General features: G+C 46.9%; 1 protein-coding gene across 8 annotated transcripts in view; it reads right to left on the minus strand.

Moving 5' to 3' along the window:
* MLPH (melanophilin) overlaps positions 1-14,137 on the minus strand; it is an 86,517-nt gene that overhangs the window by 20,969 nt on the left and 51,411 nt on the right. For 6 of the 8 annotated variants that reach the window (XM_073306768.1, XM_073306763.1, XM_073306762.1 and 3 more), the window contains 2 exons: positions 8,003-8,086; positions 5,204-5,392 (listed from right to left, as the gene is read on the minus strand). In XM_073306768.1, the coding sequence (XP_073162869.1) occupies positions 5,204-5,392; positions 8,003-8,086 (273 nt within the window). The remainder of the gene's footprint in view (positions 1-5,203; positions 5,393-8,002; positions 8,087-14,137) is intronic. The other 2 variants (XM_073306765.1, XM_073306764.1) reach the window with 1 other exon arrangement.

Below are 14,137 nucleotides of genomic sequence, written 5' to 3' on the forward strand. Positions count from 1 at the left end.
GTGGCTGTTGAACCAAAGGGAAGCTGTTGAACCAGCTTTTCAATCACAGCCACAGCCCTTCCCCCTCTGTTTTCCCTTCCTCACGCCACTGCCTCATGTTGGAAATGCAGACACAGCCGCTGGGAGCTGCTCATGCCCCTGGTGCCGGCCTAGCCCAGCCACCGAGTCTACAAACACTTTCCCGAGAGGTCAACGGTGGTAAAAGCAGCAGCTGAGTTAGGGGCATTAAACGGGGAAGTCCTCATCCACTCAGGTGCCAATGGGGCCCTGGTGCTAACATAACTCTGGGAGCAAGGGAAACAGGAAACAGCAGACGCAGTGCCTCGAAGGCTGGCAAACACAGGTGTGGGTCGTGGGTGGCACTTCATTCCAAATAGCTTAATTGGCACTGCCAGCTGTCCGGCACTGGTTTGGAAAGCGCGGGGTTGGATTAACCGCTGGGCCTTGTGTATTGGGGGGAGGGATAGCTCAGTGGTTTGAGCATTGGCCTGCTAAACCCAGGGTTGTGAGTTTAATCCTTGAGGGGGCCATTTAGGGATTTGTGGCATAAATTGGGGATTGGTCCTGCTTTGAGCAGGGGGTTGGACTAGATGACCTCCTGAGGTCCCTTCCAATCCTGATATTCTATGATTCTATGATTTGCGGGCAGGCCTGTAACTAAACCAGACAACAGCAAAGAGGAAGGATGGGCATTTGGATAAGGCAGTGGGCTGGGACCCAGGAGATCTGGGTTCAATGCCGAACTCTGCCAGAGACTCCCTGGGTGAAGTGTTTAGGGCGGGATTTGAAGGGAGCAGAGTTAGGCCAATCTGAAGTGCTTTTGAAAATCCTGCTCATCACTCTCTCTGCTTCAGTTTTCTCATCTGTAAAATGGGGGTAATCCTGCCTTGCTGGCTGATCTATTCAGACTGTACATTCTTTGGGGCTGGGATTTTCTCTCACTACGTGCAAGTCCAACACCTAGCACAATGGGGCCCCGATCTCAGGCAGGGCCTCTGGGCGCTACTGGAATACAAATAATTCATAACAGAGATGGCTGTGGAGCAGCTCTAGAGGCAAGTCCCAATGCTTTGAGTCTCTTCCTTGTGTGGCCTAAGAAGAAAAGTCTTCATTACTTGCATAACCCATGAAATTTGTGCAAACGTGCAGCGGCTGCAGTCCCTTCCCAGCCACCCCAGGGAGCTGACACTTGCATCAGGCTGTTTACTTATCTTGCCTCTACTTTCCATTTGAGACATCTGCTTCTCAACAGGCAGCCCAGGGAAGCGGGTGGCTGTTATTTCCGGGATGGATTCCCGGGGCTGAATGCTCCCTTCCCCTCCTCTAGCCCAGCTGCGTTCCTTGATGCTACACACCACTGATTTATCAGGCCACAGCTGCTCTTGGTGGGCAGCCCTGACAAGCTGCAGAAAATGTTCCTTTTTCTGCCTCTTTCCCTGCGTGGTCCTGGCTGTGTCCTAGGGTAGTGCTGATCTTACTAACTGGTCAGTTCTAATGCTGCACAGAGAGAATGCTTAGTGTCTAATTGCAACACATGGCTTCATAATACAATGGGTCTGATCCTGGATATCAATACTGCCCAGATTCTGTGGGGATAGGAAAAGGCATATTATTTCCTCAAAACCTAGGAGCAACCCATCTGAGGAGTATTGTCAGAGCTGTATGATAAAGTTTGTACCGTGTCTACCTGTTTCTGGATTAAGCTTGTCAGCCCTGTATTTTGATACACTTAAAAACAGTAAAAAGAAAGATGCCATCCTACTCCCTACTGATAACTTCCTAGATACCATGGTGACAGACACAATATGAACACCATGGGCAGAGACAAACAAGTGTGTTTACAGGGTCACACCATAGACAAGCATGTTTCCTGGCATAGCATTTAGCAAGGAGGTGGCTAACTCTGTCCATTTGGTATTTTGTGGTGTACCCATGGGTGGAAACAGAAATCTGTCTTTTCCAAGTTGCTGTTCACAGAAAAAGGAGTCTGTTTTTATGACATTTCCTTCCGTTTATAAGGCTTTTCCTGAGCAGACGTGGAGTTGAATAAAAAACCCAAATCCAATCTTTGGGGGTATTTGAAATGCAAACCTTGATCAGAATTTTGCAAGTGGCCACATTGTCTTTAGCATGGATTGAATCAAAACCGTGACTTAGACCCATCTAGATTTTGGGGTGTTTGGGATGCGCCTGTGTTTGCCAATTCATGACTGGTGTTTGGTTTTATGAGATCGTAGCCAGTTGACATAAAGTTAGAGCAGACCCAAAGTTGCTCTTATTTATGCAAATGGACCCAGGCCAGTGCAGATGCACCATGAGAATCTGGGAGGAGCAACCTGATCCCTGAAGAGAGAATCTGGGACTCTGTTAAGTAGTTTTCTGGCAAAGAGCCGTTCTGCGAGGGTACAGCATATTGCTGGGGAATTGTGAAGAGAACAGCAAGCTGCACCCCAAGGAGTGTATGTGGAATGCCGACTGTCCCTAGAATTTAACTTCAGCCCTGGGCTGGGAGAGAGATCTTCTCCCAGCACGCACACACACAAACTCAACCCAGGTGCCCTGTACGGCCGCTCGCCACTGCTCTGAGTCATTTACATCTCTGCAGCCAAGCATCTTCTTTCCGGATTCAGATGAACAAAGAGAAAAAGGCCTCCTGGACAAATAAAAGACTCTCTAATCATGCAGATGAAAGCTGCTTTGCACAAGCAGTTACGTGCAACATGGCCCAGCCTCACTCCTTTGATAGTGAAGCTGCTCATTAAAAGGAGACGTGTCAAAGTGCAGAACAACAACAACACAGAGACCCGGACAAAGGAGCCATTAAAACCCAAAGGAATGCTGACCTCTCTGCTTTGTTCTAATGGAACACCTCCGAAGGAAAGAACAACTTGTGCGAGGCCTGCAGAATACACGAGGCACAAGCTCTTTCTTCCTTTAATTAATATTTGACTCACTTCCCATCCTTTATGGGTTGTCATCAACGCCTCATCACCAAAGCTGTCAATACAGACCGACTGAGTCATAAAATTTAGGGATAAAAAAAGACCTGTGAAGGGATGGAGAGGAGAGCTTCTAGTGTGTTAACAGCGCAGAACGGCTCTGTCTGCCAAGGCTTTTCATCTTAATAAGAACACCAAGTGAATGACCCTCCTCCTCCAGAGCAGGCCTGGAGACCTCTGTCTCTGGTGGGTTAAGTCAGTGAGCATCTCTGCACTGCCCTGGCTCCGGTGCTGAATGGAACAGCTACTTTCTAGGTGTGAAAAAGTGATTCCAGTCCATGAAAGTTCAATACACCGCAAAGGACAAGGAAGGGTTTATTGCAAAACCAGTCAGAGGCTTTTCATCACTGATGTACCCCTGGACCATATACACTGCCGGTCCAACACGGGGGTCTGAGCCCAGCGTAGGGTGGGCTGGACGCTGGTACTTCCCTATGGGGGCTAATAGCTAGACTAGTCTAGGCAGGCCTCCCTGGGAACTGGAGGATCTACTCAGCAGCAGGTCCTCAGGCCCTGCCCGGCCACCAGCCCTTCACCTGCTCTTCAGGAAGCAGATATGGAGCAGGGCTGTCACACACAGGATCCCCGCATCCAGCCCGATTGCCAAGAGGAACCTCTGCTTTAGGAGGGTCCGTGCCACCATGGAGGGGCCTGGATTTGCTCCCAGTAACACTGAGTGTCCCCACTGAGACCGCACTATCCATGCCCGGGGCTCCTGTTCTTTCACTGGCAGCACAGGACACAACACAGCAAGAGATGCCAAACGTCTGGGTCGCCCTGCCCGCATTTGCAGTCTGATGGCAAAATCTGCTTGGGACTCAGGGAAGGGGCTGCTACAGGAGGAGGGGATGGGAGAAGTGGGTCTATGTCCTGGAGGCTGCTCAGGAGACATCTACACTTCAAAAAAACGTCCCACAGCAGTGAGTCTCAGAGCCCGGGTCAACTGATTTGGACACGCACTATGGGGCTAACCAGAGCAGCGAACACATTCCTGTGCAAGCTGGAGTCTGGGCTCCGAGACCCTCTCCCATCGTCAGTTTTCAGCGCCCGGGCTCCAGCCCGAGCGGGATGCCTACACTGCTCTTTTTAGCCCCACAGCACAAGACCGAGTCAGTTGACCCAGGCTCTGAGACTCGCTGCCATGGGTTTTTTTTTGGGGGGGCTGTGCAGTCTTACTCTGAGCCCAGTGGGTTAGCACAGGCCCAGCTGACAGGCACTCCTGAGTTCAAGCCCCATCTCCGCCACTTCCCTGATTTAGCACTGTGCACTTACAGAGCGCCTGACAGCTATTATTGAGCCAGACCGCATAACAGCCCTCTCTCTCTCCAGCCCTTACAGCAACATCACCTCACTGATGCCCAGCCCCGCTTGACAGGGCAGAGCAGGAGCTCATACTGCTGGGATTATCTTACACAGGGAAGCCCCTCTGGGTTTGCATGAGTGGCTGCTGCTGTGGAGAGCAGCTCCCTGCTTCCCAATTCACTATCCCTGATGCTGCAGAACATCATGGGGAGAGGCATCCAATGAACTGAGGTTCCCCACTGCACACCCATACAAAACAGAGATCAAATCTTCCATATTTTCACCCATCTTCTGCATCAAAGGCAGGGGGCAGGATTTCACCATTATACTTCACCACATTCCCCCCCATGCCCCACCTTCCAAAGAAGTGGGGAGGGCTTTGTACCCTCTCCACTAGCACTTTAGCAAAGCGTTTGCTGTTCTCAGAAGCCCAGATGAATGTCTCTGTTGAGTAGAAAGTATGCACCCTCATTGGTGGCCGATTAGATTTAGGGATGGGAAAAACGCAGGTAGTTTCCCGGCTTCAGTTATGATGTGGGTTGGTTTATGAACCACCCTAAGTCATGGGTTCTCAACTTGGGGCTCATGGACGGGCTGGGGCCACCTTGCACTTCCCTTATTGCTAAATGGGAGGGAAGCTGGATGTGTGTGTGTCCCAGCATGGTACAGATTGAGAACAACAGCTCTAGTCTCCAATGTAAGCATCCAGCCAGGGGGAAAAGGCAAAGATCTTAGGTGCCAGCACTGAGTGTCCAAGATGGGGTGTAGGAAAAGTCAATAGGTACTTGACTGTGGTGCAGTTATAAGACGTTAAGAGCAGAGGGAAGCTTAGGAACATAAATGGAAACATGGAGAATGGCGTGAGAATGGTACTGAGTTTTAGAGGGTAGGATGCATGCTACCTTCTGAGCATCACTGGGCGGGTCACTGCTGGAGGAGCTCATTTCTGGTTTTGGTTCATCCTTCTTCTTTTCCTCCTCTTCCTCAGAAGAAACTCCTTTGTCACTGATGTTGCTGGCTAACTCTTCCAGCTTCCTCTTCAATTCCTCCTCTTCCACATCAGGATCGGTGTGGGACTCAGGGGCCGGAGACTAGAGGTAGAAAAGCAAGCAATTCTCATTCTGTTGGTGTTCATGCAATTTGAAATTTGTTGGTATTTTAAGGCTTCCTGTGACATGCCTCTGCTAGCAAAAGGATAAAAGAGAGGGTTTATTCGGTCATTTATTTGGTCAAATGTAATGCAATGCTCTTGGGTGGATTGTTGGCAGCAGAATTCAAACCCAGGACCTCTGGATCAAAAGCAATAAGCCTCTACCTGAGATGGCTGTGCAGAGTCATAAATATCGATGAAATCCAACCACTAGCATGGGAGAGAGAGCCACACTGCGTGATGGTGGGTTACATAATCACCACTTAGCATCTATTACTCATCTTCTCAAACAACCAGACCCTGGAGTCTTCCAGCTCACAGACCTCCATGAGATTCCATGTGTGGTATGACTCCCTGTCAGATTTTACGTGCAATATGGATGACTTAGGGGCCAACTATCTTCAGGCAGTTTAGGGCCATCCCTCACATAACAAATACAAGCTGGAGCACACAAGTGGCATGTTGTATCCCACAATAAGTTAGCTCCATCTGTGAATCCAGGCTAAGAAGCACACAGTGCTATCAGATCCTGAGCTAGATAGGCACCAGACTAGTAACTTAGAGCAGCCTGTCCTAAAGAACGGACCTCCGAATAAATAGGGCTGGTTGAAAATTTTCCATCAAAACTTTTGACAGAAAATTGAGTTTTTGACTAAACAACATTTTCTTTGCAAAAAAGTCTCTGCTTCCTGCAGAAGATTTTGATTTTTTTTTGTAAAAAAAGCCAAACCAATATTTTGGCTGAAACTCAAATGCTGAAATACAATGCTGTCACTAGATGCAGCATGGCTATAGGCTCCCATGATGCACAGCTTCCCATCTACAAGAGGGAAGAGTGTGGTGCATCATGGGAGATTTAGTCTGGCCGGGGAGCCTGGCCTATTGAGGAGAATAGGAGCATGAGGAATACAAACTACAACTCCTGTGAGGCACTCTGGCAGCATTCCCAACCAAATCAAAATATTTTAGTTTTTGACCAAAATATGTTGGTATTCAAATTTGTGCTGAAAAAAATCAAAATTTTCCACCAAGGAAAAACAAAAATCAAAAGGCCAACACAGCAGAGCTAGCTGAAAAATGGTAAGTAAATTTCTTTGATCTAGAGAGGCACCGCATTTAAATCTTGGATTCTAACACCCCCAAATTTTGATGACGTTTGGATCTGGAGCAAGCGCCAAACTTTTCACTTTGAACCCATCTTTCATTTTAACCAGGGAGAAATTACCCCCCCATTCAAGCCAGACCTGCATGAATCTTCATAATTGCTTTTGTCCCTTCTACTGAGCTATCAAATGTCATATAAATTAACTGCATGATCGCACGTAAAGGAAGCAAAGTGCCTAAATATCCTAAAATTGGAAACTCAAATTAGCACTAAGTGACCTACCGATGCACCAGCTGATTCAATGTCACAACAGAATTTAAAATTAAATTGATCTTCTTCCTTGATGGCCATTGAAACAAGGGCAATCACATGGAAAAGACAAATGTCCTTCTCAATTAGAATCTGCTACTCACAACACACCGATTATTACATTTAACGTAGCCATGGATTCCTGTGTCGTAACCCCAGCATTCTCATCCATTCTGGAAGCATTTACACACATACAGGAACATTGCTTAGACCAGTATAAATAAAACAAACAGACTTGTTTGTGCAGAGAAAGGACCGAAGTGGAGCTAATTTGAGGACCTGTCGGAATACCAGTGGCATGTTTGGAAAATGAATGGTTATCATTACATTCAGTTTTCTGATGAGACTTACAACCTGAAAAATGACAAGGGTCTAAAAGGTTAAAATAAATGGTTAAAAAGAAGAATCATCTGCCATTTGAAAATCATATTAGCCTTCATGGAGCTCGAGGACCTTTCTATCAATGGAAAGATGCACACTCACCAACCAATGCTGTATCCTCCTGGGCAGAAAGTTCTGTTCCTCTTTCAGGAAGCTCCAGAGAGACTAAAGTTTGTGGTAGGTGCTGGTGTACGTTTGGGGAGGGACAGAACTAAACACCTTGGGGAGTTGGGTTATATGTTAGTCTGTCTATTGGTGCAATCAACATCCCAGTATTTAAACAAACGACTTCATCCCTGTCCTTTTGGCCACCACTTCTGTGGCATGCAGGGCACCCTGACTTACTGGGTGTGTCTACACTGCAATCGGGAGATGTGATAGCAGTACAGCAGTTAGCTTTAATCAAGCTAGAATGGGAGCATGGCGTGGTGGAGCAGCTGCCTCCCTACAAGCCTGCCTGGAACCCTGCGTACGTACCCGGGCAGTAAGCAGTGCAAGGCCTCCTGACTGCAGTGCAGACATACTCACTGATGCAGCCAGCGGCACTATCCACCTCCTACATATACCTTGTGTCTCCAGAAGCACCTCTCCTCCCCAGGTGCTGTGTTGTACAGCAGATTTCTTGTCTACTGCCTGTGTAAGTGGGAGCCACGTCTCCTGACGATGCAACGCAAGCTGCTTCAAAGGAGTTTGGGGAGACTGCGAAAGGAAATACTTTCGCCTGTTGTGCATAGCCCCCCAACTTGGCACTGTTACCTCTTCTGAGTGCACCAGGATTCTTTCCTCCAGACGGTTCAGCATGCGTTCAATAGCTGACATGCGTTTGTTGAGTTCAAATATCTATGGGAGAGGAGAGAGAAAGGGATACAGTATAGAACAGACCCCACCACCAGGGCGAGAATACAGTCCAGGGCAGATCTAATCCACAGAATGGAGAATGTGGTATAGAACAGAGCCCACCACCAGTGCCCCTGGCTAAGCATGAAATACAGAACAGATCACTAATAGAAAGACAATGGGTGTGGTTTTCAAAAGGGCCTAAGGGAATCCCGAGTAGAGATGGCCAAATTTTTCAGCCAAAACTTTTTTTTGGGAAGAAAAATGCAGATTCGGGTTGACTGAAACATTTCACAAATTCATGTCAATTTCATCATGTCCTTTCAGTCAAATAGAAAATTTTTTTTAGCAAACCCTGAAACACTTTGTTTTGACATGCTTGGTTTGATTTTTTAGTTTGAAATGACTTCCTTTTTCAAATTTCCATTTTATCTAAATGATTTAAACTGTTAAAAAAACAACACCCCACTTCAAATCAAACCCCAACTTTTCATTGTAGGTTGAACTCAACGTTTTGTTCAATCTGAAATTAATTTTTCTTTCAACTTCTCATTTTGATCAACTTTTTTTAAAAAAGTAGTTTTTGGGTTGGCCTAAAACCATTGTCTCCCCCTCAGTTTCCAGAAAATTGCCAGTGAACCAAAACACCAGTTATTTGCATAGCTCTATCTACTCAAGAATACAAGTCAAGGGGCTTGGTGTAGAATGAGGTAGGAAAAATTATATGCCTTTCAGATGCCCTTGGATTTGTTCCACCTGAATTTTCATGGCAAACTTAGACTGGAAATGCCAATATCAGAGAGAGAGAGGATAGGGAGGGAGGGCAGCTTGCCTGATGCAGGGTTTGCCTGTTGGTCAGTCAGGACATTGGATGCTCCATTGTGTTGCTGGTGTTTCCTGAACCCTTTTCCCTGAGCCCTGTTGCAGTAGAGGTGTTACCCCACCAATTGGATTTCCTGCTGCACAGTGCATTTTTTTAGCTGACCTTCTGTTTTTATGATGTGGACACCAGCCTGTCATTGACTGAGAGCATCAAACCATTATTATTGCCCCTTGGGAAGTGAATGGTCTCAGAAAGAAAATCATTTTATGTTCATTAACAGACTGGGTCTGATTCAAGTCTGGGCCAGGTTCCATGTCCCATTGATAAATCTTTCAGCCAGCTAGCACCTCATCAGCCTCTCTCTAATACACCAAGGAAAGAAGGTAACTATTCACCATGACACTTTTTGAATGGAAAACCACGCACAGAAGTGTTCCCTTTGAAATTTTCTGATTTTTCAATTAAATGAAAATGTTCATTTTTGGTTTTCAAAACCCAAACGTTTTTCAGTTTTATTTATTTATTTTTGGCTGCTCTGTCCGGTGAAGAAAAGGGGGTGGGGGGGGAGTGGAGAAAAGAGGACAGAAAACTCAAAAACTGAAAATCAAAGACAAATACTTTTTTGATGTTCAAAGGCCAAAATGAAAATGTTCATTTAATAAAAATAAATAAATAAATAAAAATGGGAACATTTCAAAGGAAACCAATGCTTTCGGTAAATAATTATATTTCCTTCTAAAAGCCTTTTTTTAGGTAGAAAAAAAAAGATGAAAACTTGTTCTAAATGGAAATGACAATCTTCTCCACGTCATAGCCTGTTCTCATCAGATGCATCCCATTAAAAGATGAATGGCCAGTACATGAAACAAGAGAAATGTGTGTGTGTTTTTAACACTTCCTTCTTTCTTTTCATGCCACTTTTGTATTTGTTAATAGATGATTAATTAGATCCTCACAAGAACTTGGAGTGGCTGTGTCTGTTTAAAAGAATAACGTAAGCTCAGTAGATGAATGTAAAAAAATGGGTACTTCAGAGCAGACTACTGTAATTACCATCCTTAACAGAAAGCACCTTTAGTAGCATTAAATCCACATAGAGGCAGTAATCCAATAATTTCTAAAGTGAAGTCTCAGTAAACCCTGTTGGATCTGATGTGACCAGCGCTTACATCACACCACGGCCAATAAGCAGGCTGAGACTTGCAGCTGTGTCACTAATAAATTAATCCATTAGAAGAGATGGATATGAGAGACGTACTTGATAGGTAAAAGATAGCTTAAGGTTTAAAGCTGAAATGCAAGAAACCTACAGGCTATAATATTTAACTTAGCCAAATTAGGCCTTAGGAGAAATTTGCTATATTATAAAGATAAGTTAGCATAAGTAAATTAATAGTAAACCTGCTAAGCTTGTATCAATGTTTGTGATATGCTGATGTTTTGAAAATAACTGCTGAGTTTGGATAATAATGTCTATGAGAGCTCAGTAGACACCACAAGACGACCCTTAGTAGTTGGGATGAAATGTTAAAAACCTCCTTAAGGTAACTTGCCTGTGACTATTGTGATAAAGTGACATCAAGGGGAACGAACAAGCTAGCCTTTTGGAAAAGGGGCACCCCAAAAGTACTGGGGTGGGGAAGTTCAAATAAGGAAACGTGGTTAAAACCCTCATAAATACATGCTACCGTCAATGGGCGTCGGTGTAACACATTGTAAAAACTGTATCCTGGCTTGCCTGCCTGCCTTGGGAGATACCAGGATGGTGACCACTGGTGATGCAGATGATGGTGGTGGTGAGGATGATGCTGAGGATGATGACTAAATCTCGTTTTTTCCGCAAAGGATGGTGTGTGTCGGGAAAATGCTAGACGTTCTGTATTGTACGCTCTCCTTTACCAGACTCCAGCATGTGTATGTTGTTTTCTTGGTTAAGAAAGGCAATTATTAAAGAAAGAGTACCGGTTAATCTCCGTTACGCGTCATTGGTTCCCCATCCATTGATAACCTCTGTACTGTAGTTGATCTGGGGGCTGAACTCTCACAGGTTAAAGTAGGTGTAAGCCCTCACCTTGGGGTGGGTAATTAAAGTAACTCATTACTCTACATAAGGCTACAGCTTGACCATCTGCTTCGAGAAGGGAATCCAGAAGAGAGGGCAAAGCCACACGCCCTTGTTTTAACAGTCCAAGTGGGAGTGTTGCTTTGATGAGGCAATACATTGGGTTAGAAAGGTCAGATCACAAAGAACCCCTATATAAATCGATAATGCTATTGAAAGGGCTCCTTGGGGATACCAGAGGTTGTTTGTCCAAGCTCTAAAAGTTTTAATACAAGCTAGCCACAACGTGAAGTGAGACTGGGTCAGCCTCTAGGTCTGCGCTGATGCACTCTCCCCCTGAGAACCAAACCCTCCCAAGGGCCCAGATTCTGCCCTCAGTTACAGCCACCCCGCCCCACGTAGGACACTGAGGTTACAGGAGTATAACTGAGAGCACAATTCAGCCCCAAGCGCTATCGGGGGTCTACTGAGCTATTTAAGCAGTAATATGGTTACCCAGAGCCATGCTGTAAAACTGCAAAGACTCAGTCAGGCAAGTTCAAGGTACAATCAGATTAGTCCTTAGGCTTTGCCCAATTTATTAGAACCTAGTATATGCAACACCAGTTAGACTCAGGCTGGCGCGTCCTCCATAAATCTCCATTAGGAGCTATAATGTTGCTGTATTGGCTGCATGATGAGGGCTGGCAGACAACCTCTCAGCACTAAAGTTTTTTTTAAAACCACAAACAAACAGTAGAGGACAGCTGCTCAGTTGGTGACTTCAACGGAGCTAGGACAATTTACACCAGCTGAGGATCTGCCGCCAAAACCTCAATTATCCTATGAAGAGTCAGGAGACATCTGAAACCTTCCAGAATTTGGGGGTTTGGTTAATTCAGGGACCCCTATGTTTCTTGTTTGCTTTGCTTTTGGTTGGCATTTGCACATGGTATCACCTCTCTTCCCTGTATTGGGAACAGGCGACAAGGGTATTCTACATACAAGTATCCCAGAAGACTGGTTCATCCATTATGCATTCTGTTCACTTTGGGCCTGATTCAATACCCACTGACTTCCTGGGGGTTTGGACCATCCCTAAGTTGTGTGAACATTCGAAAGATATGAAGAAAGACATCTGAGGAGAAAACCAGGAGCATTTAACTCCATTGAAACACATGGGACTCGGAGAATTTTTGGAGGGAAACAGTGGGGAAGTGGTAAATATTCTGTTATAAAAATAAATTACAATAGTGGTTTCTATTCTTCCTGAAGTCAGTGGGAGTTTTAGCACCATTTTCAATGCGGCAAGGACTGGGCCCTAAACAGAGACCAACTATGCTTATCCATGATTCCAGTGTTGCCAACTCTCATAATCTTTTCACAGGTCTCATGATTGCTAATGTTTTTCCTTAAAGCCCCAGCTCCTGGATTCAGGTGATTATGTGAGAATCTCTATTTTAATTAAAAAAAAAAGTTTCTAGTCCTCAGGGATGCAGAAAAAGCCTGAAGAAAAGAGTTCCTGCCCTCAAAGACTCGAAAAACCAGAGGAATAGCAGGAATCCTCCACCCCAACTTTTATTAAGAATCTCATGATTTTTAAGCCATTGTCATGATTTTGGGGTCCTGACTCATGATTACAATAAGGCACAGTTTTGTTTTGGTTAATTTTCCCAGTGAGGATGATTGACCCCTGGAACGAACTACCCAAAGAAAATTGTGGACTCTCTATCTCTTGAAGATCTCAGATTAAGACTGGATGCTGTTCTAGAAGCAATGCTTTAGTCAGACACAAGTTATTAGGCTCAATACAGGGGTAACTAACGGATTAAATTATTGGGCCTGTGCTATAAAGGAAGTGAGATGGTTCCTTCTGGCCTTACACTCAATTTTTTGAACATTTGGGGTTGGCAATACTTTATGATGGTGTTTCATAGAATCATAGGACCGGAAGGGACCTCGAGAGGTCATCTAGTCCAGTCCCCTGCACTTGTGGTAGGACTAAGTAGGATCAACTTTGTAGGATCAACCTAATTATCTGCAAAAGGAGTCATCACTACTGTGGGCTCAGGGTTGCCAGGTGTCCGGTTTTTGACCGGAAAGCCCGGTTGAAAAGGGAACCTGGCAGAGTCCGGTCAGATGTACTGACCGGACACTAAAAGGCTGGTTACGGCAGGCAGGGGGGGAAGTGGCAGCCTGTTGCCCGGCCCTGAAGTGGCAGCTCCCTCGGCAGCATGCGCGCATCAGCTCGGGCCGCAGGCGGCCCCTTTGCAGAGCCTGGCTTGCGGGGCTGGGGCAGAAGACAGTGGGGGACCCACGGCGAGTGGGGTAAGGGCTCTCAGCAGGCATAGAACGTTCCCCGGGAGGGAAGGAACTCGAGCTGCCCTGGCAGCCGGCGCTTCCCCTGGCCGAGCTCTCAGGCGGCTCCAGGGCAGGGAGGGTGCGAGCGGGCGAGGAAGGGGGCTGCTGGGCAGGGCAGGCAGGGCTGTCCCTAGCTATTCTGGGGCCCTATGCAGCCCCCCCATGGGGTGCGTGTCTGGGGCCCCAGCCTCCGCGGGGGCAGGGCTGGCTTGGGGGGCAGGAGGGAACCACCCCCCTGCACTCACTGTCGGCGAGGCTGGGGCCGGCCCTGCTGCATTTCTCAGGGGAGTGGAGGCGGGGCTGGGGCGGAGCAGGGGTGGGGGTCATGGGGAAGAGGCGGGGCAGGGGCTGGAGCAGCATGCCCCAAATTTCCTGGTTCCTTACGCAGCTGCGTACTTTGTGTATGGGTAAGGACGGCCCTGAGGGCAGGCAGTGCAAAGGGGGGCAGGTGGGGGGCTACATCCTAGCTCCCCAGCAGGGCTGCCTGGCTGCACCTGCGTGGCCACAGTGCTCTTCTGACCTGCACTCCCAGCCCGCCCGGGAGCTGGGGTTTGCAAGTCCCTTGGGGCTGCTCACGCTGGAGTTGAGGGGGAGAGCAGCAAGCGACAGGGGGAGAGGAGTGAGCGGGAGGGGCGGGGCCTTGGGGGAAGAGGTGGGGCCGGAGGCAGGGCCTCAGAGGCAAGAGGTGAGGCAGGGGCATCCAGTTTTCGGACTTTAGAAAGTTGGCCACTCTATGTTATCATCAGAGCAGTTAGACTAGGGCATTATGGATAAACGCTAGGACAATGTTGCAAGACTTAGCTGTGCACCTCTTATTGATGGGCATGAC

This window comes from Lepidochelys kempii, chromosome 11 (genome assembly GCF_965140265.1).
Source record: "Lepidochelys kempii isolate rLepKem1 chromosome 11, rLepKem1.hap2, whole genome shotgun sequence".
NCBI classification, from domain to species: domain Eukaryota; kingdom Metazoa; phylum Chordata; order Testudines; family Cheloniidae; genus Lepidochelys; species Lepidochelys kempii.